Raw genomic sequence first — 25045 nt, forward strand, 5'->3', positions numbered from 1 at the left:
CACAGTGAGTGTGGGGAAAGAAGACGGCCACGCAGAATTGTAGGCCATTCCACTAACTCCATTAACCCATGTGCTCCAGTCGTCATGGGGCCACATGTTATCTCACATACTCCTTGAACTACGTGGGGCCAGGCAAGTTACAGTAGCTTTAAGAAGAGGCTTTTCTTCCACATTTTATATTTTGATATTGCATTTTTCAGTCTCTGCAGAGCCCTAAATCTTCTCTCATGTTATTTTTAGTCATTCTCGCAGGGGGAAAAAAAAGTCAATCAGGGCTTCTGGCATGTCAGCTTTTTATAAAGGGAATGCAAAGCAGAGCTCCTAGAAAGTCTCATAAAACATAGGATTTATGTGAGACCTTTCATCTACATCCATTTAAAATGTTCCCTGCTAGGCAACTGAGAGGAGATGGGAATCATCATTTGAAAAGGCCTTACTTTAAGGACTGGATACAGTGGCTCAAATGTTCCTTCAGCTCTTCTTCCTTTTCATAGGACTCCAGTATACTATGTGCTTCATCATGGTGATAGCAGTAGATTTTATAAATATCTTCCAGTGGCCCTTTAATCTGCAAGAATACTTCTCCTGATAAATGCAAAACAAAGGCAAAACGACATCATCAGACAAAGCTGGCACTTCACATGATTATTTTCAACAATGTCGACTCATGTCAAAAAGTTGGATGGGACCTACTTTATCCCCAGGTTATTCAGGAAGGGTGGAAAACATTGAGTGATTTTTTTTTCCTTTTCTTTCTTTTCTTTCCTTTTTCCTTCTCTCCCTGCTTTCCTTCTTTGCTCCTTCTCTTTTTCTGTCTTTTCTTTTTTTCTTTTATAAAACAAAGGATGAGCAAGTTATCAGAGATGGGCAGCAAAAGAAAGCTGGTTTTTTCAAAGATAACTTTACACACAAGGTTGATGTGCAGAATTGCAGTTAAGAGTTGCAGTGTGGCCAGGTGCAGTGGCTCATGCCTATAGTCCCAGCACTTTGGGAGGCTCAGGTGGGTGGATCACGAGGTCAGGAGTTCGAGACCAGCCTGGCCAATATGGTGAAACCCCGTCTCTACTAAAAATACAAAAATCAGCCGGGCATGGTGGCAGGCACCTGTAGCCCCAGCTACTCGGGAGGCTGAGGCAGGAGAATCGCTTGAACCCAGGAGGCAGAGGTTACAGTGAGCCGAGATTGCACCAATGCACTCCAGCCTGGGTGACAGAGCAAGACTCTATCTCCAAAAAAAAAAAAAAAAAAAAAAGTTGCAGTTTAGAGTTGGTGTGTATGGATTTGAGTCAGGCTGTGCTACAGATGGGCACTGTGACTTGAGCAAGTTATTTTTACTCTTTAAACCTGATGATACCAATAGATTCAATTTCAGAGAGCCATTGTAAAAATTAAAAGAGGTGGTATTTGTAAAGTTCATAGTATAGTAAATACATATGAAATGCTCAAAATGAAGCAATTTTTTGTTAATTTATAAGTGATACAGAAGGTGAAATTTCAAGTGCTGGGTAAGTATTTTTCAATATTTACTGCACTAATATTTCCTGAGGCTCTCTGAAAGGCAAACAATGGAGTTTAGAGAAATAAAATATTTCCTTCTATGTGATAATAAAATAGGTCATTATTTTAAAAACCAGTTTAATACCATGAACCAGGGTTATGACCGTATCTTCATAAAGCAACTTAGACTAATTGTATCTAGGAATTTAATGAATACTTTTTGATATTATGATGAAATAGGGTCTATAACTGGTGGCTAAAGTAGATATTGGACAATAGTTTGATTTGATCCACACTTCATTACTTAAAGATAAGTATTATGCATCCACTACTCAACTCAGCACTATATAAATTATTTGGCAGATATCCAAGAACTATGTGACAGGGTCAGCTCTCAAAACATTGCAAATTTGAGACTAATAATGATTTGGTGGCTGAACTAATTGGGATGGCTGAATAGACTGACAGTGATCTGGACCTATTAATCTGGACCTATTATAGTTAACAGGAGTAAGTCATTCTTTCCACAGAAATAAAACTGCCCTTAGTATTTTCAACATGTTTTTCACACATTAACTTCCTACTTGCATGAAGAGATAAGAGGTTATTTATCCATATTAATTCAGGATGAATAAATCTGAGTTTGAAACAAATAAATGATTTTCCCGAAGTCCTGTCTAGAGGTGCAAAGGCAGAATTAGAGGCCATATTCCTATTTTTCCCTTGGATTTTAGCACATACCCCACCGCAGCCACCCAATTCAGAGCTTTTCTGAGCACTATATGAGGTGATGCACTTGGAAAGAACACTAAACTTGAAATCAGAAACAATTTAGGGTTTGTGTGGGGAATTTGAGAATGGGACTTTTTAAAATTTCAGTAGCTTTTAGGGTACAAGTTGTTTTTGGTTACATGGATGAATTATACAATTGGAGAATGATTTTTTTAAATAAATTATTTGAGTCTTAGTGCCTTCATTTTATTTGTAAAATAAAAATAATAGTAGCCATTGAGATTCATTTGAGAATGAAATGGGGTGATAGATATAAAAAGTGTCTGCCAGTGACTAGTTACTCAAGAATTGTCATTTGTCTCTTAAGGTTGCTTTGCTACCTCTAGAATTAAAACACGAACACTTTTAAAGTATCACATTCTTTTCTAATTTATTTACAGCCAATAAAATATTTTTCCTTTTCATGATGTGGGATTTTCCTGTGATTATATGCTTACAGTTAGACTCTGAGGTAATGTGAGATAATGTGCACACATGTGAGTGTGTGTGTGTTTGTGTGCATGTGTGTGTGTGTTTTAAGGTTTTTGTTTGTTTTAGTAGTGCTTTTTGGGGGCCTATAAGAAAACTCAATAACTGTGAGCATCTTTGGAGCTGAAGGACACAGTATTCTTGTTTTGTTTCTGATATTCTATAGAGTTCATCCTTCAACTAGTGTAGGTCATATAGATTTGTTCTTCAACACTGATAACAACACAAACAGTAAGAGCTATCAAGTAGAGGAAAGAAAACAAAATAGAACCGTGACTGAATTTAGGGTTGGGCATAAGGTGAAGGGAACCTCCCAGTAGCAGAACCAGGTAGCAAATGGGAACTAGTGGCTTTGGCTGGGAGGGCCCAGAAGTGGGACTGGTGACAGGCTTAGATCACAGACTTAGCTGGATGCTCAGCAGCAAGTCAACAACAGTGGACCTGCATACACACAGCCTAACACAAGATGAAGCTGTAAATAAGTGTGCTCACTACAAAGAAGCTAAAAGCAGAGACCAAAAAAGGAAAGAGGTAAGGACAACCTCACGACTCCACAAGGTGATCAAATCAGAAAGTCAAAAAACAAAGAAGAGCTAAAACACTTATCTGTATACACAATGAACCCATTAATTGTAAATTCTCTTGCATTTTCTTTAACAGGAGTGGTGTAGTTTGAAAGAATTTATAGCTCTTCCTTTAACAGAAGAATCTTTTTTTTTACTCTTTTCCAAGTAAAATTCTCTTGAGGCTCTAATAATAATTATTAAAGTTAAAAGATATTTAAGTACTCTAATTGAAAGTCATTTATTCACCCAAAGGCCAAGTACAACACTGGCAGGCAGAATATTTTATTCCCCTCCCAGCCCTACCAATGTATTCTGCTTCATAATAGTGCAGATGAAGCAGTGTGTCTTGCAGCAAAAAGTGATTCTGTTTCCACGGTAACATAACTCTCGGCTGCATTTCTTTAGTGGTGAAGGACAATCGCTCTGTCTAATGTATGTGGGTTTGAGGGGATGATTAGGAGCAGAGAAGGGACTAAGCCAAGACCATTGAAGGTAATTTCACTTGTGGTTGCCTGTCACAAAGGCACCAGAATCCTGTAAAATAAATAAAACTAGTATGCTCTTCTTTTTAAAAATTCTACAGCCCAAGAATTTCTGCATTGGCATCCCCAAAAAGCAATCGTCATGCAAAGGAGAAAAAAAAAATGCACCCTTTTAAGTCTCCTTAGTTATCTTCATTAAAAACAACTTCCCAAAATATCGATATTATGTCTGGATACCATGACTCCTATGTTTCAATTTGTTCTCTTTACTGATGTGAATAAACATATGCTCCTCTTTCTATTTCCATACTCTCACGTGCAGCCCCAACATGTGCCATACCAAACCAGGTGGCCTTTATAGTATTGTGATCCTGCTCCAAGATGAATTTCTCCTGCAGGTAAGTAAACGAGGGTAAAGTCAGTGATTTTCAAGGGATCTCCTTGTCCCGGGTTTTGTTTAGGAAAATGCCATAAAAGGGAAGAAGCAGTTGTGTTCCTTAGTTCATCCTTTTTTGAAAATTACTCAATGATCATCATGCACCAAATACTTTGGTAGGTACTGTAGATACAAAGAACCAACTCTTCCTTCAAGGAAATTATACAGGACACCAAGGGAGAGAGAGAAGACTGAACTTCCATTTACCATACTATGTGAAAAGTAAATAAAATACAGAGGGTTACCTATTCAGCCCTTGGGGAGCTTTGAGCAATGCTCCTAACAGTGTACTTTTGACATAGGACCTCTGAGTGAGTGCAAAAAGCCAGGAGATAGGTGTGGAGAGTAAGATCTGTTAAGAAACTTGGAATGATCTAGTGTGGCTGGATGGGACCATGTCTGTGAGGAAGTTCCAGAAGGGACTGTAGAGGTGGGCTGGGGCCAGATCATGAAGGGCCTTGTGCAACATTAAGGAGGTGAAACTTTCACCTGAAAGTGATGGTGAAGCACCGATGGATTTTTAGGTAACTGACCAGATTGTGGTTTAGAAAAGCTATTCTGGTAGTTATTCGTATGAAAGATGGAATTTTGGGGAGGAGTTGGTGAGATTGAAGAAGATAAACAAATTGAAAGGCTTTTATAATAATAAAGTAAATAAACAATGAGGGGCTAAAACAGAAAGTTATTGCAGTTAAGAGACAGTGCACTAGAATTGACTTCCTGGGTTCAAATTCTGGTTTTACCATTTACTCGATGTGTGACAGTTGGGAAAGTTACTTATCTGTTCCCTAATTTCCTCATCTGTAAAATGGAGATAATAATAGTAGGGTTGTTTGCAGATTAAATGAGTTAAAATATGTAATATATTTGCATCAGTAGCTGGCACATGCAAATGCTCAATAGATGTTAGCTATAACTAAAGCAAAGCAAAAGCAAGGAGGATGCAGAAGAAAGGAAAAAAATGGACATTGAACATGTTCGAGAGATGATTCCAGACATATCCCAGAATTGTGGTTTAAGTGACCATGTGGGTAGACACTGATGGCATAACAGAGTTTAATGAGAAAGATGATGAGTTTAATTTCAGATGTATTGAGTTTGAGTTGCTTATTGTATATTCAAGCAGTGAAGCTCTTTAGGAAATTGGATATATTAATCTAGGATTTAAGAAAATAATATCTTGGACAGAGATGTAGGTTTGTAAAAATTGGGTAGTATAAGACATGAATTTATGTGGTCATGAGAGAGTGTTCACAGAGTGAGAAGAAAAGAGTGCCTGAGGACCAGATGGTGGCAAACACTAACACTGAGGACAGTATAGAAGAAAAAGGGACTGCAGAGAAGCCTGAGAAGGCATAGCCACAAAGAAGGATCAGCATGAGGAAGGACAAGAACAAAATAATTTGAAATACTGCCAAGATTGACTAAGTTGGTGGGGTTCTGGGTGACAGAGCTTGCTAGCTGTCTCCCCATGGTCATAATCTGCTTCTAAAGAAACAGAAGTTTTGGCTGCCCCAAATCAAAATGACATTTCCCATCCTCCCATCCAATTGGTGTGGCCATGTAATTAAAGCCCACAGTGGGATATAAATGAAAGTGTCCCATGACAATGTCCAGGAATTTTCCTCAAGAGGCAGCTGGCTCACCTTGTCTCCATCTGCTACCTAGGATTTAGATACTATTAATAGCTTTACCTTGTCCATGAAGATAACAGCCACCTCTTGGTGAGTGGAGATGTGAGCTGGAAGGGGCTTGCATCCCAGAGCACCTTGTGCAGCAGAGCTGCCACACAGCTCTAGAACACATGCCTTCAGACTTTTACACATAGAGAAATCAACATCTGCCTTATTATGCTAGTAATGTTTTGTGTTTGTTTTCTGTTTCTCCCAGCTGAATTTAATTCTAATCTACTCACTATGTTTTGTTTTGTTTTCTCTTTGACAGGAAAATATTTTGGAAGAAATCCTGATGAGTTAAGGCCCCCTCTATACTATCCATTTTTACATTTCATTTAAAAATTATATGAAAATGTGACATGAACTGTTAGTTATGGAGGATTTAAAGTTGGATGTTGCTTGTATTAACAAGAAAAACTATGCAGTAAGTTCAATTCTAAAAACCAACTAAGATAATGGTTACAAAAATAATTTTAGTTAAAATCTCATGTATAAATTATGGCCTGAGGTATGTCCCGAAAGGAAGTTATCTGTGGTTCTAAATAAAACTTGTTGTCAAGGCAGAGTATTTAGAATACAGAGAAGGGGGTGGGATGAACAGAGGGTAGAGATGGCCCACTCTCTGGAAAGAAGGTCTGAGATCTGGGTGCAACAATACAGGCCTCTGACTGTCATTTCCCTGAGTGACACACACAGCTGAGCGAAAGCTCCATGGTATGCCATCTCCAGTGAAAGAGCTTTCCTGGTAGCTTTCACCCCGAGTTCAAGGGTTGCACCCTGCGGTCTTCTTATCCTCCTTGGATGGGAGCCCAGCTGCTGTGACTAAACAAGGCAGTAGATACGCCAGCCCAAATGCCAGATCATCTGAATACTTTCTCCCCTTCTTTCCTAGCCTCATTCTGTTCTCCAAGGGAGCATAAAACGAGGAGAGGAAGTGAGAAGAAAGAAACTGAAAGAGTAAATGCTGCTTAAAGAAGCCACACTCCCTTGCCTTCAGTCTCATTTAGCTTCTACCTAGCCTAGGGGATAAAACTGCTGCTGCGGATACCCGAGAGACCCTGGCTAGGTTTATAATATTCAAACCAAATACAGGCAGCAGGTGGGACATGCAGCCATGGGATTAAAACAAGTGTATCCCTTGAGTATCAATTTTATTAAGATATTTGAAGAAAAAAACGCTGGTTTCCTAGAAGAGTAGACTGGAAAACTGACATGAATTATTACGACAAAATGAGACTTCCAAGTTATTTCATGCCTGTGGCTCTAGCTTCAGATCGTAACTCCACATTTCCTGAGGCTTATGATATTTCTCTCTTGATATCGGGAATATTTTGGTACAATTTTTTTTCAGAAGCACTAGAGTAAGATAAGTTTAGAAAAAATATGTGTCCATTGGATTTGACAATTCTGAGGTCCCTGGTGATGTGGTAATAGCATTTTTAGAGGGTTGGGTTTAGGAGGGAACGAGAGATAAGGAAGAGGGACCAATGAAGGGAGCTGGATCCTAAAGAGAGAAACAGAGAAAGGAAAAGAGCAGAGTGGAGGATGGGAACCTGTTGTGATCATCTCTGTGTCCAGTGCCAGGGAAGACGATGTCATAATTGTGGCGGGGCTCTCAAAGAAGGGGCCGTTCTGAAGCTAAGGTGGCATCCACTCAGCACATCTGGCCATGGGAGGTGGCTAGCAGCTGAGCAGGACAAACTGGGGCGTGCTAGTGGGCTGTGGAGAGGGTCAATGTTTGGAGAGGAAAAAGCTTTGGCCTATATTTGGAAGAGCTAGAGTCCCTTCTGAGAGTGTCCAGAGTTACTAATATAAATTGGGCAAATCAGCTCTTACTGTTTTTGTCTCAGTAATGGAATAGATGCTCTTTAAATATTAGTCCAGTTCTAACATTCAAAAACACAGCTGTATATTTTGATGATAGCTCATGGTGTCTTCCTGAACCTTGCTGACTTCTAGACACTTTAACTCCAGGTCAGGATTCTTTAACTACTGACATCTTGAGGCAACATTGGTTCTCTGAGAAAGTGAAAGTTTTTGCTGGCTGGATCAGGAAAAGGTACAATAACTTTTTTTTAATGTAAGGTTGATAACACTGAGGAAAACCCTGTCTTAGACCAATCCATGATTTTCCATTTATCTCATGTTAGTAAATACCTCTCTTGAGAAAGCTTGCCTCTGCTGTAGCTAGTTGCTCTATATTACCTAGCAATCTCTGGAAATGACATTGACTTTTGAAAGTGACATTTGACACTGACATTGACCACAGACAGACTCAGTGACGACAGTAACAACAATCACCTCCTGGTCCCTCTGTGTGCCAGCCAATGCACTGCACACTTACTATTATCTCTAATTTCATCCATTCAGTAAATAGTTATTAAAGACACTGTTCTGGATGCTGGTAACACAACAGTCATAAAACAGACAAGAATTCCTTCCCTCATGGAGCATACATTCTGGAGGGGTTATGCCCAGTGTTTGATATTTTCCTGCCATGGAAGTCTTGTTATCCCCATTGAAAAGATGAACAAATGCATGTGGAATCCATTGCTATTTACTTATCTGTTCTTCCTTCTTCCAAAGGCAGAGAATTTGGACTGGTAACACACCTAGTTAAAAATATTGACCTTTCCCCAAATCTCTGGTATTTAGACGGCCAAGTGTGTGTGCAAAGGTGTGTTTGTGTGTGTATGTATGTGAAATGAAATAACATGTGTGCAAAATAGAATGAGATATATGTAGAAGTCACTGGGAAAATGGTTATATTCCCCCAAAATGAAAAAAGCCTTCTGAAGAGGTGATTTTGCTTCGTTGTCTTTAGGAAGTGATGCCTGGAAATGGAGTAGCCATCTAACGGATGATATCAAAAGCCACATGCTGAGCATTGTGAAGGGAAGAACTTGAAGGAGCAGCAAGCAGTTGCACTAGTCCTGGACTCGTGAGTTACAGATTTCTTGTGACGTGAGAAAAATAAGCCCCTTTTTGGTCAAACCCTGTTGGCCAGCTTTCTATTACAGGCAGGCAAACGCAATCTCACTGGCTCAAATGACTTGCTCACAGCCATCAAACTAGTGATGACAGCCAGGATTAAGACTTGGATCTGTTTCACTTCAAAGGCCATGCTCTTTCCAGGCTATTGGGCACCTTCAAGGTTTGTTACTCTTTCTGTTGTGTACTTCTCATTTTAGCTTCCTGGAGGCTGGGAAAGTGTTCAGGAACTCACAGACTCTTACATTCCTTCCTGGGATTTAGAAATGTATTTCTACGTGTATCCTGTGCAACATGTGACTTTTCGCAGGTCCATTCAAATCTGACCTCAACTCTCCAATACTCCTTCTGGCACAGCTAAGCCACTGACTTCCACTGGCAGGCTCCATCAGCACAGCATCCTGGAACTTACCATTCTCCTCAGAAATCAGAACTGTAAGGCTTTTTACTAAGCCACCTTTATTTTATTTTTATTGTAAGAAATAAGTCCTAGCAGCACTGGGACCCATATTCACCCCGCTCAGGAGACTGGAAGTCCAACCCCCATATTACAGCCTGGTACCTGCTTCCTGCTGATTTTTTCTTTCTTGTGAAGATTGTTGTATCCTTGATCCTGAAAACACCATTTCCCCATTGTCATTTTCTCTGAAGCGGACAGCTTTCCTATTCCTTCTAACATTTGCATTCTGATCTTTCAACTGCTGCATCTGGGTGTCCCCCAAACCTCCGCACTGACCTCATACGTTCAAGTATGCAGGTCTAGGACCCTCCCAACCTGTCCCAGTTGGCCAAAATTAACCAGGTCAAGCCTATCTGTGTCCTGAGTAAAACATGCACACACTTACACACAATAATAATACTGAAAAACTCATTTAAGTGAGCTCCGCTGTAGTATCTCCCACACAGCATTATGATATGAATTGTCAGCAACTAGTACTCTTCTCACAAACTCACTGCTAAAGGCACAGAGTCCTACTTCAGGGACCTACAAGAAACATTGCTTTAGGAAAACAAAGCACTGCTATAGAACAACAGTGCATCACCTGCTACACCTTCAAAGAACAGAAAGCTCTAAATTATTTCTCTCCAAGGATAGAGTCACCCTCAGGAAAATGCATACAAGAAACTACAATTCCTTTGTCAAAAGCTTCTTTCAGTCTGATTCTCAGCACAATATGCATGAGGTAAGCAAGTAAAGTAGACTCAAGCATGTTCATGACAGTCTTGTTTTAATACTTTGAAACATTATAATATGCAAACACATATAAGAGGACAATTGCTGTCGGCTTATTTATTGCTATGTAACAAACCATCCCAAAGCTTAGTATCTTGAAACAACAGCCATTTTTATTTTCTCTCACAATTTTGTAGATTGACTGGGCTCAGCTGTGTGGTTCTTTTGCTACACTTGACATCCACTGTGGCTGAGTCATCCAAGGGCTTATCTGGGTTTTAACGTCTGAGATGACTAATTTCACAAATCTAGTGCCTTGGCAGGAACAGCTGGGAGGCTGGCCTCTGCTGGGATTCTGGGATAGCTGTTCCACTTTCTCACTCTACATAGTCTCATCTGCTGTCTCTCTCCATGATACTTCCAGTAAGGTATCTCAACTTTTTAAATGGCAGGCTTCCAAAATTATGAAAGTAGAAATTGTCAGGCTTTCCTAAGGCTTGGGCCCAGTTACTGATACAGTGTCATTTTCACCACATTGTAATAGTGAATCAGAGGGCCAGTCCAGAGTCAATATGACACTAGACTATATAACAATGTGAACTAGGAGGCATAGTCCATTGAGGGCCATCTTTGGAGACTAATTACTGCCATTGCTGTTCACTCTACCAAATGTGAAAATGACACTTGATATGTTAAATCTCCCTTCACAGAAAAAATATGTCACCATATTAGATCCATGAATCATCAAGATGCATAGATACTGGGAGCATCTAGAAATCACACATATCCAGCAAATCTGACTTGTTTGAAAAACATGATCAGAACCTCTGAGAAAAAGTCACATTTTATTCACCTGTTACATACAGAAAAAATCAGGCATTTTAAATAGATGGGTAAATCTAATATTCTTAGGATAATAATTTATAACATCATCTATTGGATATAATTAGGGATAGGCACTGGGCTATCATTCTGTACACATAATTTTGTCAAATCTTCATAAAAGCCATATGGGATAGGTACTATTGCCTCCAGTTTCCAGATAAGAAACTGAAGTTCAATTAGGTTTTGTAACTTGCCTAAGATCACACAACTAGCAACAGGATAAGCCGAGATGTAACCCAAGTCAACCTGATATTAAAACCCATGTGTTCTTAAACTCTACACTGCCATCTAAGTGGAAACAAGAGCCACATTTCATACTCCCATCTATAAAGATTGAAAACCCATTTCCTATCTAGACACTGTGCTTAAGTCAAGATTTTAAAATTCACTTTGTATCTTGGCATGACAGTACAGACAACTTCCTCAGAGCTCTCAGATCTGCAAGCATATGCCCCTGTGTTTCAACTTAAACCTTATCCAAACTCCAGTGTTATTATTGAGTAAAATTTTCTTCCTAGTTTATCTAGGTATCAGGAAAATTCCCCCTTTGGCACTACAGCTGTGAATCACAAACTCTTACTTGTGCCATCTAAGGACAAAGAAATGGGACACCCGTGCTTTTCATTTGGGATAACATAATTTTGGAAACATCTCACCAACAATCAGTTTATCTTATGGAATGTAAGTGCTTTGGTAAAAGGTTTAGTAATGGAAATCGCCAGTGAACACTTATCGGTGTGTCTACAACGTTTGGCTCAGAGAGGCCTTCTCTGCACTATGTTCCAGTCACGTAGGGCTGCTGCTGTCCTTTTTCAGAATTTCCTGTACTCTTGCTTTGAGGCCTTTACCCTATTTCTCATTTAGAAAGCCTTTTGCACCCAATCTCCACCTTTCTACATCTTTCAAGTCCAAGCTCACCTTCCAAATCAAGTTTTCCCTCACCATTTGAGTTGAAATAAGTTAATCTCTCACCTGTTAATCTGTATTAGTTAGCAATTACCACAGGAAAAAAAAGAATCACTCCAAAACTTAAAAGCTTAAGACAATAACTGTTCGTTTGCTCACAATTGTATGGGTCAACAATTGGGCAGCATTTAACTGGCATTGATGGGGTTTACTTCTATGTTTCCCGTCAGTTGGTGGACTGGCTGGGGGCCAGCTGGCCAGCTGACAAGGACCTTACTCTTAAGCCTGAGGCCTTGGCTGTGTTTCTTGGAATGGCTGGGCAGTTTGGGCCTCTCCCTTCACAAGCAGAAAGCAAAAGTGATACTGCTGTTGTAGAACATCATTTTGCCTCATTTCATTGATCAAAGCAAGTCGCAAGACCAGCCCAGATACAAAGGGAAAGGATATTAAAATGAGACTCCAACTGATTCTTTTTCAAATATGGGTTCATTGTCTTAATTTTTAAAATAAAATTTTTGGTAATTTTCCTCAAAGTCGGAATTCTATGATTAGTGAATCTGAAAGTATGAACATGTTCAATTGAGTTTTCTCTGTAAATCATGGTTTTCAATTTTTTATTTTGAACTAATTTTTGATTTACAGAAAAGTTGAAAAAAATAGTGCAGATAGTTTTCAAATACTCTTTACCCAGCTTCACCAATATTAACATCTTACATATCAAAATACGATTGTCAGAGAAGGAAAATTAACTCTAGATCTCTAGATAAAGGTGGCCCCTGGTAGGTTTCTCAATGTAAAGTTACCATCTTTCCCTTTGATGTTAATAATTACTTGGGGAGAAAGTTTGAGACTATGAAAAGTATATTTCTCCTCTAACTTTCACTCATTAAACATAATATCAACCAACAGATTTTGTCTGCAATAGTTGACTGTGGTGTTTATGTAATGTGAATGTGATTTTCCATTTTCTTCTTTTTTCCTTTTTTTTGAGACGGAGTCTTGCTCTGTCACCCAGGCTGGAGTGCAGTGGCACAATCTTGGCTCACTGGAACCTCCACCTCCTGGGTTCAAGCGATTCTCCTGCCTCAGCCCCCTGAGTAGCTGGGACTACAGGTGCATGCCACCACGCCTGGCTAATTTTTGTATTTTTAGTAGAGTAGGGTTTCACCATGTTGGTCAGGCTGGTCTCGTGATCCACCCACATCAGCCTCCCAAAGTGCTGGGATTACAGGCGTGAGCCACCATGCCCAGCCGTTCTTCTTTCTCTTTATATTTATTAATTAAAATCTGCAATGGACAGCTGTCCTTTCTCCACATTTATTTATATTAGCAAGAACTCATTGATATTTCTGTGGGTTATAATTCAATATCAGCATATTTATTTTACTACTGAACTTTGTAAACCATAATATTTAAAATTGAGAAAATACTTTATAAGCAAGGAAATATCTATTGAGCTCAGAGGAAATTATGGTAAATAGAAGCTTTTAAAATTCTCATTATCGATACACATTAAAACAAGTAAATATTTGAGCTGAAATATTTTTATAGGCATTATCTTTTTGCTTCCATTTGAATTGTTTTCTTTCGTTCTCTCTCTCTCTTTTTTTCAGAATAAAACTCACCAAGTAAGTTGTTTCTATTTGTAATTTTGGAATATTTTCCCAAATGTAGATTGTGAAATCTGGTACAGAATATTACTTTATCCTACTAAAGAGGAGCTCCATCAAAGTCTTCTCTTTATAAGTCAGATTTTCCAAAGTATGATTATGGACTTTCAAAATTGAATATTTTATACATGAGCTCTCATTGTTTATTTTTTTAATTTTATTATTATTATACTTTAAGTTATAGGGTACATGTGCACAACGTGCAGGTTTGTTACATATGTATACATGTGCCATGTTGGTGTGCTGCACCCATTAACTCATCATTTAGCATTAGGTATATCTCCTAATGCTATCCCTCCCCCTCTCCCCACCCCACAACAGTCCCCAGTGTGTGATGTTCCCTTTCCTGTGTCCATATGTTCTCATTGTTCAATTCCCACCTATGAGTGAGAACATGAGGTGTTTGGTTTTTTGTCTTTGCGATAGTTTGCTGAGAATGATGGTTTCCAGTTTCATCCATGTCCCTACAAAGGACATGAACTCATCATTTTTTATGGCTGCATAGTATTCCATGGTGTATATGTGCCACATTTTCTTAATCCAGTCTATCGTTGTTGGACATTTAGGTTAGTTCCAAGGCTTTACTATTGTGAATAGTGCTGCAGTAAACATATGTGTGCATGTGTCTTTATAGCAGCATGATTTATAATCCTTTGGGTATATACCCAGTAATGGGATGGCTGGGTCAAATGGTATTTCTAGTTCTAGATCCCTGAGGAATTGCCACACTGACTTCCACAATGGTTGAACTAGTTTACAGTCCCACCAACAGTGTAAAAGTGTTCCTATTTCTCCACATCGTGTGCAGCACCTGTTGTTTCCTGACTTTTTAATGATCACCATTCTAACTGGTGTGAGATAGTTTCTCATTGTGGTTTTGATTTGCATTTCTCTGATGGCCAGTGATGATAAGCATTTTTTCATGTGTTTTTTGGCTGTGTAAATGTCTTCTTTTTAGAAGTGTCTATTCATATCCTTTGCCCACTTTTTGATGGGGTTGTTTGTTTTTTTCTTGTAAATTTGTTTGAGTTCATTGTAGATTCTGGATATTAGCCCTTTGTCAGATGAGTAGATTACAAAAATTTTCTCCCATTTTGTAGGTTGCCTGTTCACTCTGATGGTAGTTTCTTTTGCTGTGCAGGAGCTCTTTAGTTTAATTAGATCTCATTTGTCAATGTTGGCTTTTGTTGCCATTGCTTTTGGTGTTTTAGACATCAAGTCCTTGCCCATGCTAGGTCCTGAATGGTATTGCCTAGGTTTTCTTCTAGGGTTTTTATGGTTTTAGGTCTAAGATTTAAGTCTTTAATCCATCTTGAATTAATTTTTGTATAAGGTGTAAGGAAGGGATCCAGTTTCAGCTTTCTACATATGGCTAGCCAGTTTTCCCAGCACCATTTATTAAGTAGGGAATCCTTTCCCCATTGCTTGTTTTTGTCAGGTTTGTCAAAGATCAGATAGTTGTAGATATGCAACATTATTTCTGAGGGCTCTGTTCTAAGCCAAAAGAACAAAGCTGGAGGCATCACGCTACCTGACTTGAAACTATACTACAAGGCTACAGTAACCAAAACAGCGTGGTACTGGTACCAAAACAGAGATATAGACCAATGGAACAGAACAGAGCCCTCAGAAATAATGTTTATTTTTTTAACTTACTCCTCGTTTTCATAGGGATACATTTCAATGTCTTCCTATTTGCAATTTTGTTTTTAATAATTGTTATTTGTAAAGATTAAAAATTGAAGTTATTTTCTCCATTTGATGAGTACCTTAACTAAAGACTTCCAACTGATTTTTAACAAAATGCAATTCAATTTCAGAGGCCTTGTTTACAAAAATAGTCCAATGCCATGTTAATACACTCTGGTTGATTCATAAAGTGGTGCTTCAAAGAATCAAACATTTCCAAAGACTGATTAATGACCAGCAGGAAAGAGAGTGTATAGTTTCATACATAAGATAATTTTTAATTCAATATCAACTTTATTCTTCAGATAGTGTTATTCACTCTAATTTTGTGTATATAAAAATAAATGCAAATTTTCACTACAGTTTTTACTTCAATTAATAAATTCCACAACTTCATCATATATACACCAATCATTTTCAACTACATGTCTGCTCTATAGATTTTTGTTTTAACAAAATCATTGTTTTACTATGATGCTGTGCTCCACTAATATTTGTATTCATGTTATCATTTGCAGTCACAATGTTTAATTTTTAAGTTAAAGTGACAATAGCATTTATAATAAGGTCAGACAATTCACCATTGACATGATAAACTTCTAAAGGCTTTTCTTTGGTTCTGTGAATTGGATTTTTAAAGTTTTAACTGCTATTGGAACTATTATTCAATTCATCTGCTCACACTGATATAAAACTGTCATCATTTAACTGTTTGCAGTACTCTTTTGCTAATGGTGTCAACTCATTAGTAACCATTGTTTTATATTTCTCATAGGCCTAAGGAAACTCAGAATTAAAAATGAATGTAATTAATTTTGGAAAACTGTTGTCTGACCTAAATGAAAAGTCATGCTGCATGGAGTGAAATGTAAACACACCTTAAGCAGCTGCATGCGTTTAATCACTTGCTTAGAGCACAGTCTTTTAAAAATAATGACTAAACTTTGACATAGATGTTGCTGCTGCTTCAGCAGATTTCTATCTTCTGATTGTCTATGGTCAATGATAGCATTGAGGACCCTTTGATGGATGGTATTTTGTGTGTTATAGGCTCAGCAACTTTCTTGAGACAAAGAAAATCAAAATTTTTCTAAAACATTGATATGGTTTGGCTCTGTGTCCTCCCGCCAAATCTCATCTTGAATTGTAATCCCCATGTGATGGAGGAGGGGCCTGGTGGGAGGTGATTAAATCGTGGGGGTGGACTTTCTCCTTGCTGTTCTTGTGATAGTGAGTGAGTTCTCATGAGATCTGGTTGTTTGAAAGTGCATGGAACTTCCCCCTTAGCGCACGCTCTCTCTCCCTCTCTCCTGCTACAGTGTGAAGAAGGTCCTTGCTTCCCCTTTGTCTTCTGCCACAATTGTAAGTTTCCTGAGGCCTCCCAGGCTTCCTTCCTGGGTTTGGTTATGAAACATAACCAAAAAATTTGTAAAAGAGCTGTCAATTTATAACATGCAATAGTTTACCAAATTACCATAGCAAGAGCCTCTAGACACTCTGTAGCATGATTTCTCAGGCCCTATTTTCCATACATACTTTATTTACATCTATTCTGTAATAACGTGTCCCATTAACCCCATTGACTGGCATCCCGATGGCTTCATGCCTCTCATAGGTCATGACATGGGCCACCCAGTGCGGGTCATGACACAACTAGCTGCTACACCCAGTAGATGGCAGGGTCTGCAGCATCCAACACATCCACAACCACCAGAACAGAAAGGAATTAGCAGTTTCTAGCTGTTCATATCCAAATAGCATCATTTAATCAGCCACTTCCCTGCATGTGGCAATTCAAAGAAAGATACAACTTTCCTTGAGACTAGAAAAGGTTGGCATAGGAGAGATGGACTATGTTTCAGAGCTTACCATGTGTTACAGTGAGAACCGTTAACTGCACATGCCTCTTACACTCTACTAAAAGAGATTGTGTCAGACGTTGAAGTATGATGTAAAGGTCTTATAAAACCTCTTCTGATGCAACTAATAATAATAATAATTTTTAAAAAGGAAAAGTCCATGACAAATGCTAAACTGGACAGAATGCTTACATAATACACTAAAATCAGTATGCTCTAGACAAACCACAATACATGGTCACCTTAAATCTGGAATTGTTTTTGACTTCAGCACATGAATCAACAACTTGTTTATGTTTTCTTCTACATTTCTCTTGAAATGACCTTATTTTTTAAAATTTTCACTGTATCTCCCTTAGTCTCAATGCTTATTACCACATGCCTATATTACTTATAACAACCTATTTACTAGTCTAGGACTCAGTTCCTCCTCTGCATTCTGTTCAGACCTACCATATTTTTCTCTCTCCAGAAACTTTTGTGTCTCATCACACCCTTGCCAGAAATCTTTCAATGGCTCTTTATTACCTGTACAGTAAATTCCAAACTTCATTTCCAAGTGCTGCCAGTCCCTACTCTGCACTTTCAGGCCCATTTCTCATTTCTTGCTTACATCAGTCCTTCACTCCAGCTTGATCACTCTTCATTTCCTAAACATGCTTGGCATTTGGCATTTGCTTCACACTTGTTTTTCATGCTGTCATTTCCATTTGGAATCTTCTCCTCAACATGGACCCTATTGTTGAAATAGAACCTACACTTTAAGCCCAAGTAACATCTTCAAGAATCCTTGGAGTCTCCATCTAGAAATGTTCTCTTTATCCTCCAAGGTTTGCAGTAGTGTAGAAACTGCTTTGATGGTATATTATACCCACACCTTCAATTCAAGGAGCTGTTTGATTGAATGTTTTTGAAAGACAGAAATGAGCCCTTTCACCTTTTGATACCAAGCAATGTCATACAATACCAAATCTTGTGAATATGCTGTTACTTCACAACTATTCACTGATTGAATTAATAAATGAATGGCCAGGGAATTCACACTAATGAATTAGTGTGGTAATGAGTAGAGTTCTTCTTTTAGGAAATATTTTTACAATTTGTTGGGGACATTTCATCACAAAGAACAATTGAATTTAAACCTGTCTGTGGAAGAAATCTTTCTGAGTGGGCTGCCTTATTGCCCAGTCATTTCTTTCACTAGATTTCATCTCTTTGATCAGCTTTGCTCATTAAACTTTGGTTCTCTATAAATATTAAACAAGACCAGTTTCATGACATTTTTATAACTCTAACAAATAAAAGGTAACAAAGACACAATCAGTAAAGACATAAAGTGTTTGTGTGTAGTCTTTGTGTGTGTATCTCAAAGTAAAGATCTACATCAAACAAGTGGTTACTTGTGGGGAAGGCAGTGACATTGGAGGGATATATGAAAAGAAATTTTACCGTTACTCTATGTGCTCCTGAATTGTTTTAGTATTTTTGTAATGAGGAGTTATTGTATATTAAGTGTGAAATAGAGAAACGATAATTTTAAAAAACTCTTAGCCTACATGGCACTGTTTGTATGATGTCTCGAAGTGCAAACTGCCTTTAAGGAGTTCATAGCACATATTCCCTTGGAAATTCCCAAGAAATGGAGAGCATAAAAATTTGGCTCAATACTTTTCAAATTATATTTTCTGTTGTTATTTTTGAAAATCCTACCAGAGTAAGAAAATAAACATATCTGATTGAGAGTAAAAACATATTTGGAAGGTAAATAATATAGAAAAAAGAGAGCATGAAAAAAGTAGAACTTGTATAAATTTTTAATAACTTACATTCCTCTAATAGTTTTACATTCCTCATGTAAGAAGTTTATAATCTAAAAGAATTGACTGATGGGCATAAGATCTAAAAAACATTGTAATGAAAAATCAGTAAAGCTATTAGAATATTTAAATAATTAATTCTTTAAGGATCAAGTAAGTGTTAGCCATTAAAAAAATTACAGAACATCTGGAAAGCAAAGAGATTGAAAGATTGGAAATTAAAAAGCAAATGGTGTGTTTTGTGCTACTGAGGGACTTCAGCAAATGGATATAAACCCATTTGAAAATAAATACAGAGTCTGTATAATTACAATGAGCCCGAAGATGGGTTTAGCATTTATGTATCTGCTGGGAAGCATGGTGAGTCAGGAACAAAAAACCAAAGCAAAAGGAGGTTATTAAAAAATTATTTCCTGTTGTATTGTAGAACTCGAGAAGAGAATAAACATACCAATTACTTGCATGGCCGGTTCCACGTCTGTTGTGGCCTCTTCCAACAATGACAGCAGCTTGGCTGATATCTGATGCACGGACTCAATGTTGCTAAACAAGCTATCCACATCCAGCCTATCAATCTGAAGAAACAAAAAACATTGAGCTGATGGAGAAGCACTGTATTTAGGATGTTTTCTCCTGCTAAACAGTAAGCATTTTAAATGTCAGCCCATGCTGTCTCCATTAACCATTTCTGTTAACATTCTTATTTAGGAATTCTAGAGTGCAGTTTTGTTTTGTTTTGTTTTGTTTTGTTTTTTTCCAAGAAATTGGGATGATGCGTCTGTTACTTCTGTCTTTTAAAAACATTTTGAATATGTTTTGTGTTGAACATACATCTATATATTCCTATAAGAACCAGAAAGGGAAGATTTGGGCCTAATTGGTATTAACTGCCGTCTATGAGGATATGTACTAGCGTGTAAGGATTTAGAATATTTTACTGCTTATACAGCAGAAGTCAGACCTTACCCGAGGCAAGTAACTATTTTCAAAGCTGTTTTTTAAACCACAGATGTTTGAAAAGTGATGACAAGTAGATGTGCTGGGTTGCTTTTCCCTTTTTTTTCTTGATACAAATGTAAATGGAAATCATTAAATATATTATACCTATTAAGGATTCATTATATTTTGTTATTTCATGCACATCCTTAACAACCAGTGTAATTATTCTTAGATCTTATAGCTAATGTTTATAATAATTTATTTATTCATTTATCCATCCTTTCATCAAATAATTTCTGAGAAGCTTCTATGTACCAAGAATTACAAAAGAAGCCAGACTGTGTCATAGATAGTGATTGGTTAGTAGAGGGATGGACGACTATCCTCAGCTATCTGAATATGGTGAGATATGTGCTCTGATTTTGATGAATCTTATTCAAAATAATTCCCTTTAGTTTAAGTTGGATCTCCTTCCATAATCATATAGTGACTGGTCAGGCCACAGCCGTATTGGTGCAGGCTCTACTGGGCTACATCAGGGAACAGGAGTAGGTGCCTTTTACTCATGACTTATTGTGAATGAGGTCATAGGTGCATAATTAATTCATCAATAATCAATTCATGGAGGAGTAGCACAAGTGAAAAGCAGAGTTGCTGGCTTAAAACCAGCTCAGCAAAGTTAGGGATATGAAAGAGACAGAGAATCCAATTAAAGAAAATGTGCCAAGAAATTAGGGGAATTGGGAACAAAGGATATAAGAGGGAGACATGGAGGAATTCTGCAGACGAAGGCCAACAACTACAGCTTTTTTCCATGATTTCAGATTCAGTTTCTTTAGGTGTGTGTGGGGTCTATTTAAGGGGGAAGGAAGAAAGCAACGTGCTCATCTTTTTATCCCATCCCTTTTTGACATTGTCCCATCCACTGTTCTCCATATTGGACACCAATATTATTTTGGTAAGGATATTCTCTCATTGAACGTGGAAGCATGACTTCACATTGCACCTTTTCAAAATGTGGCGACTATGTCAGTTATTTCTTATGCACTATGGTCTTGCTGTATACAAGTCTTTCAAACATCTTGGGAAATTTTTCACTTTCCCATCATTCATCCTGTCCTCAAGATAACTCACAGCCTCATTTGTAATCAAATTCATATGATTATATGCAGTGGTTTATTTCAATATAGGATTAGAGAACTTTTAAAAAACTAGTTTTATGTATTCTGAAATTGTCTATAATTCCATACTAATTATTACATTGTAATCACTATTAGATCTTAGGGTCTTTATTCCAGTGTCACAAAATGTTCCTTAATTGATCATTCACTTTAATAGGAGATGGCACGTGGTTTTTTGCTTGTAATCTAGAGAGGTTCAAGACTTTCAATTTCTGTATTAGAAAGTATATTTAATATTACAGAAAATATTTAAAAGGCATATAACAGTTATATGGATTTTTGTTAATTATTATTTAATAATAAATTATTATTAAGTAGTTAACATGAAATTGTCATTTAATAATACTTGATTATTATCAATGGCTCAAATGTAATATATCTCTAAGTACCACTGATTTAACACATTACTCATCCTAAAGAATTGCCTTATGTGTTGGGTATTAATTAAATCCACAAAGGTATAACTTTGAATAATGCAAGATGTTTTCCAAAAGTTGTGTATGAATCAAAGTTTTATAGATTGGTTTAGTTCAAATTCACTGATTGTATTATTTCTTAAAATCATTTTTGAAATAAATCCTTCTAATATATAAAATTTCAGCCCCTAATTTACTTGCTTTATAAGATAAACTATCAGCAGTAAATCATACAGTGTATCCCTGTTATTATTTCATTTTGCTGTGGAAACTTTATTCTGAGAAACTTGAAGTGTTTCATGTTTATTATTTCATACATGACTCCAACTTCTTTGTAAAGGATGAACCATCTTGAAGATACAGAAAATAATGCAGGGTGAAGAGAGGAGCCATGCTGAAACTTATGCAAGAAGTTCAGGGGAGAACTGGATTCAGAAATTGACCTTTTTATTCTATGCCTTCGTTCTTTACCAGCAAATATTAACAATAGAGTACTTTACTATCTCTGTTTAGATTTTTTGGTTTGTTCCTGAGTTTTTCACCAAGTTGTCACTCCTACAATTTATTTCCCAAGGTCAGTTTCCTGTATATCTGTTTAATTTAGATTATGAATTCATTTAGCAAGGATCTAATTCTACATTTTGTCTGTAATCTTAGCTTAGTGCAACAAATACTAAATAACAAAAACATAGATTTTAATTCCACTTCTTCCTGAAGGACAGAAAGGATTAAAACATCAGTTGGCCTGATTTCAAATGCCCATATCACCATGAGCCCATGGGGATTCTGTGAATCATAAAATGAATTCATATCCAATCATTGCTATGCTAAGGAACAAACAAATGCCTGGTACACATAGGCTTTTAAAACTGATAGACTATTTTATGATTACTGATATAAATTCAAGGAAGCATGTATTTATGTTTATTAATCATTCACTGGAAACAGGTAATGCTCTAAAAGCTTAAGTTGAATTACATTTTAAATGGATTAAAATTCATTTTTTTAAAAAAAGACATCTGAGTACACACTATTCTAAGTCAAGTCAATATATAATAATTCAGACTTACAAAACATAAAAATTAAAGGCCAATTTTTCTTTTTTAAAATTTTCTTCTTAAAAAAATGAGATACATGTGCAGAACATGCAAGTTTGTCACATAGGTATACATGTGTCATGGTGGTTTGCTGCACCTATTAACCCATCCTCTAAGTTCCCTCCTCTCCCCACCCACCCCCTAATCGGCCCTAGTGTGTTGTTCCCCTCTCTGTGTCCATGTGTTCTCATTGTTCAGCTTCCACTTATGAGTGAGAACATGCCGTATTTGGTTTTCTGTTTCTTTGTTAGTTTGCAGAGGATGACAGCTTCCAGCTTTATCTATGTCCCTGCAAAGGACATGATCCAATTCCTTTTTATGGCTGCATAGTATTCCATGGTGTATATGTACCACATTTTCTTTATCCAGTCTATCATGGATGGGCATTTGGGTTGGTTCTATGTCTTTGCTATTGTAAATAGTGCTGCAGTAAACATACGTGTGCATGTGTCTTTACAGTAGAATGATTAATATTCCTTTGAGTATATACCCAGTAATTGGATTGCTGGGTCAAATGGTATTTCTGGTTCTAGATTAAAGGCCAATGTTTCAATTGGCAATTTAATTTGTTGCTTTACAAAAGTACTTATCGCAAGATATACTTCAAATAGCTAGTTCCCATTACATTTAAATAATTACTAGGTTTTAAAATCACTTAATGTGATACCTCCAGCTTTGTTCATTTTGCTCAGGGTTGCTTTGGCTCTTCAGGGTCTTGTGTGGTTGCATATAAATTTTAAGGTTGTTTTTCTATTTCTATGAAACATGTCATTGGAATTTTAATAGGAATTGCATTTAGTCTACAGATTGCTTTAGGTGTAATGGATATTTTAACAATATTCATTCTTCCAATCCATTAACACCAGATATTTTTCCATTTATCCATGTCTTCTTCAAATTCTTTTATCAATGTGACTTCAAAATCTACTACAAAGCTATAGCAATCAAAACAGCATGGTACCAACATAATAACACACACATACACCAATGGAACAGAATAGAGAGCCCAGAAATAAATCCACACTTTTACAGTGGATTGATTTTCAGCAAAGGTGTCAAGAACACACAATGGGAAAGGACAGTCTTTTCAATACATGGTTCTAGAAAAACTGGCTATTCACATGCAGAAAAATGAAACTAGACCCTTACCTCACACTAAATCAACTCAAAATGAAGACTTAAACATAAGACCTGAAATTGTAAAGTTACCGGAAGAAAACACAGGCAAAAAGCTCCATGACACTGGTCTGGGCAATTATTTTTTGGATATAACCTCAAATCACAGGAAACAAAAGCAAAAATAGACAAATGGTATTACATCAAACTTAAAAGCTTCTGCACAGCACAAGAAACAATAATCAGAGTTGAGAGACAACTTGTGAAATAAGAGAATACATTTGCAAACCACACATCCGATAAGGGGTATTAATATGCAAAATACATAGGGAGCTCTACTCAGTAAGAAAACAAATAATCCCATTAAAACATGGGCAAAACTAATGGATACTAGGCTTAATACCTGAGTGATGAAATAATGTGTACAACAAACCCCCATGACCCACGTTTACCTACATAACAAACCTGTACATTCTGCACACGTACCCATGAACTTAAAATAAAAGTTAAAAAAAAAGAAAGAAAGAAGATACAGGGTGACTATAGTTAATAATTTATTGTTAAGTTTCAAAATAGCTAGAAGAAAAGATTTAGAATGTCCCAACACAAACAAAATATAAATGTTCTGAAACCCATCCTTGAAAATAAATTTTAAAAAGAAATGATAAATGTTTGAGGGGATGAATATCCCAATTACTAAGATTTGATCATTACACATTGTATACTTGTATCAAAATATTACATGTACCCTGCATATATGTACAAGTTTTATGTATTTATAAAAATTAAAAATAAGTAAATAAAAATAAATTAAATTACAAAAATGGGCAAAGGATCTAAATAGACATTTCTCAAAAGGAGACATAAAAGTGGCGGATAGGTATTTAATGCTCAATATCACTATCATCAGACAAATGCAAATTAAAATCACGATGAGATATGACCACATACTTGTTAGAAAGACTACTGTTAAAAAGATGAAGGAAAACAAGTATTGGTGAGGATGTGGAGAATAGTGAACTCTTGTACACCGTTGGTAGGAATGTAAATTAGTACAGCCATTATGGAAAATAGTATGGCGGTTACTCAACAAGTTAAAAAGGTTACAGCTAAAAGATGGCTGTCTAGAAAGTGGGCCCTCATCAGATACTGAATCTGCTGGCATCTTGATCTGGGACTTCCCAGCTTCCAGAACTGTGAGAAATAAATTTCCGTTGCCTATGTTACCCAGTTTACAGCATTTTTTTTTTTTTAAATAGAAGCCTAACTGGGCAAAAATAGTATGTAAGTTTCTATCTTTGGCAGTCATGTTTGTGGAGAACTTGCCTGTGAAAAAGTCACAAACAGGAAAGCTAAGCCTGGTGGCAAAGTCTTATTAACCCTTGGAT

The 25045-nt window shown here is 37.0% G+C and overlaps 1 protein-coding gene across 1 annotated transcript in view; it reads right to left on the reverse strand.

Moving 5' to 3' along the window:
- Positions 1–25045, reverse strand: part of ARHGEF38 (Rho guanine nucleotide exchange factor 38) — a 140021-nt gene that overhangs the window by 55936 nt on the left and 59040 nt on the right. Inside the window, exons 3-4 of the mRNA XM_055296836.2 lie at positions 19360–19483; positions 438–585 (exon numbers count right to left, since the gene is read on the reverse strand). Of these exons, the coding sequence (XP_055152811.1) occupies positions 438–585; positions 19360–19483 (272 nt within the window). The remainder of the gene's footprint in view (positions 1–437; positions 586–19359; positions 19484–25045) is intronic.

The sequence above is a fragment of the Symphalangus syndactylus genome, chromosome 10 (genome assembly GCF_028878055.3).
Source record: "Symphalangus syndactylus isolate Jambi chromosome 10, NHGRI_mSymSyn1-v2.1_pri, whole genome shotgun sequence".
Taxonomy (NCBI): domain Eukaryota; kingdom Metazoa; phylum Chordata; class Mammalia; order Primates; family Hylobatidae; genus Symphalangus; species Symphalangus syndactylus.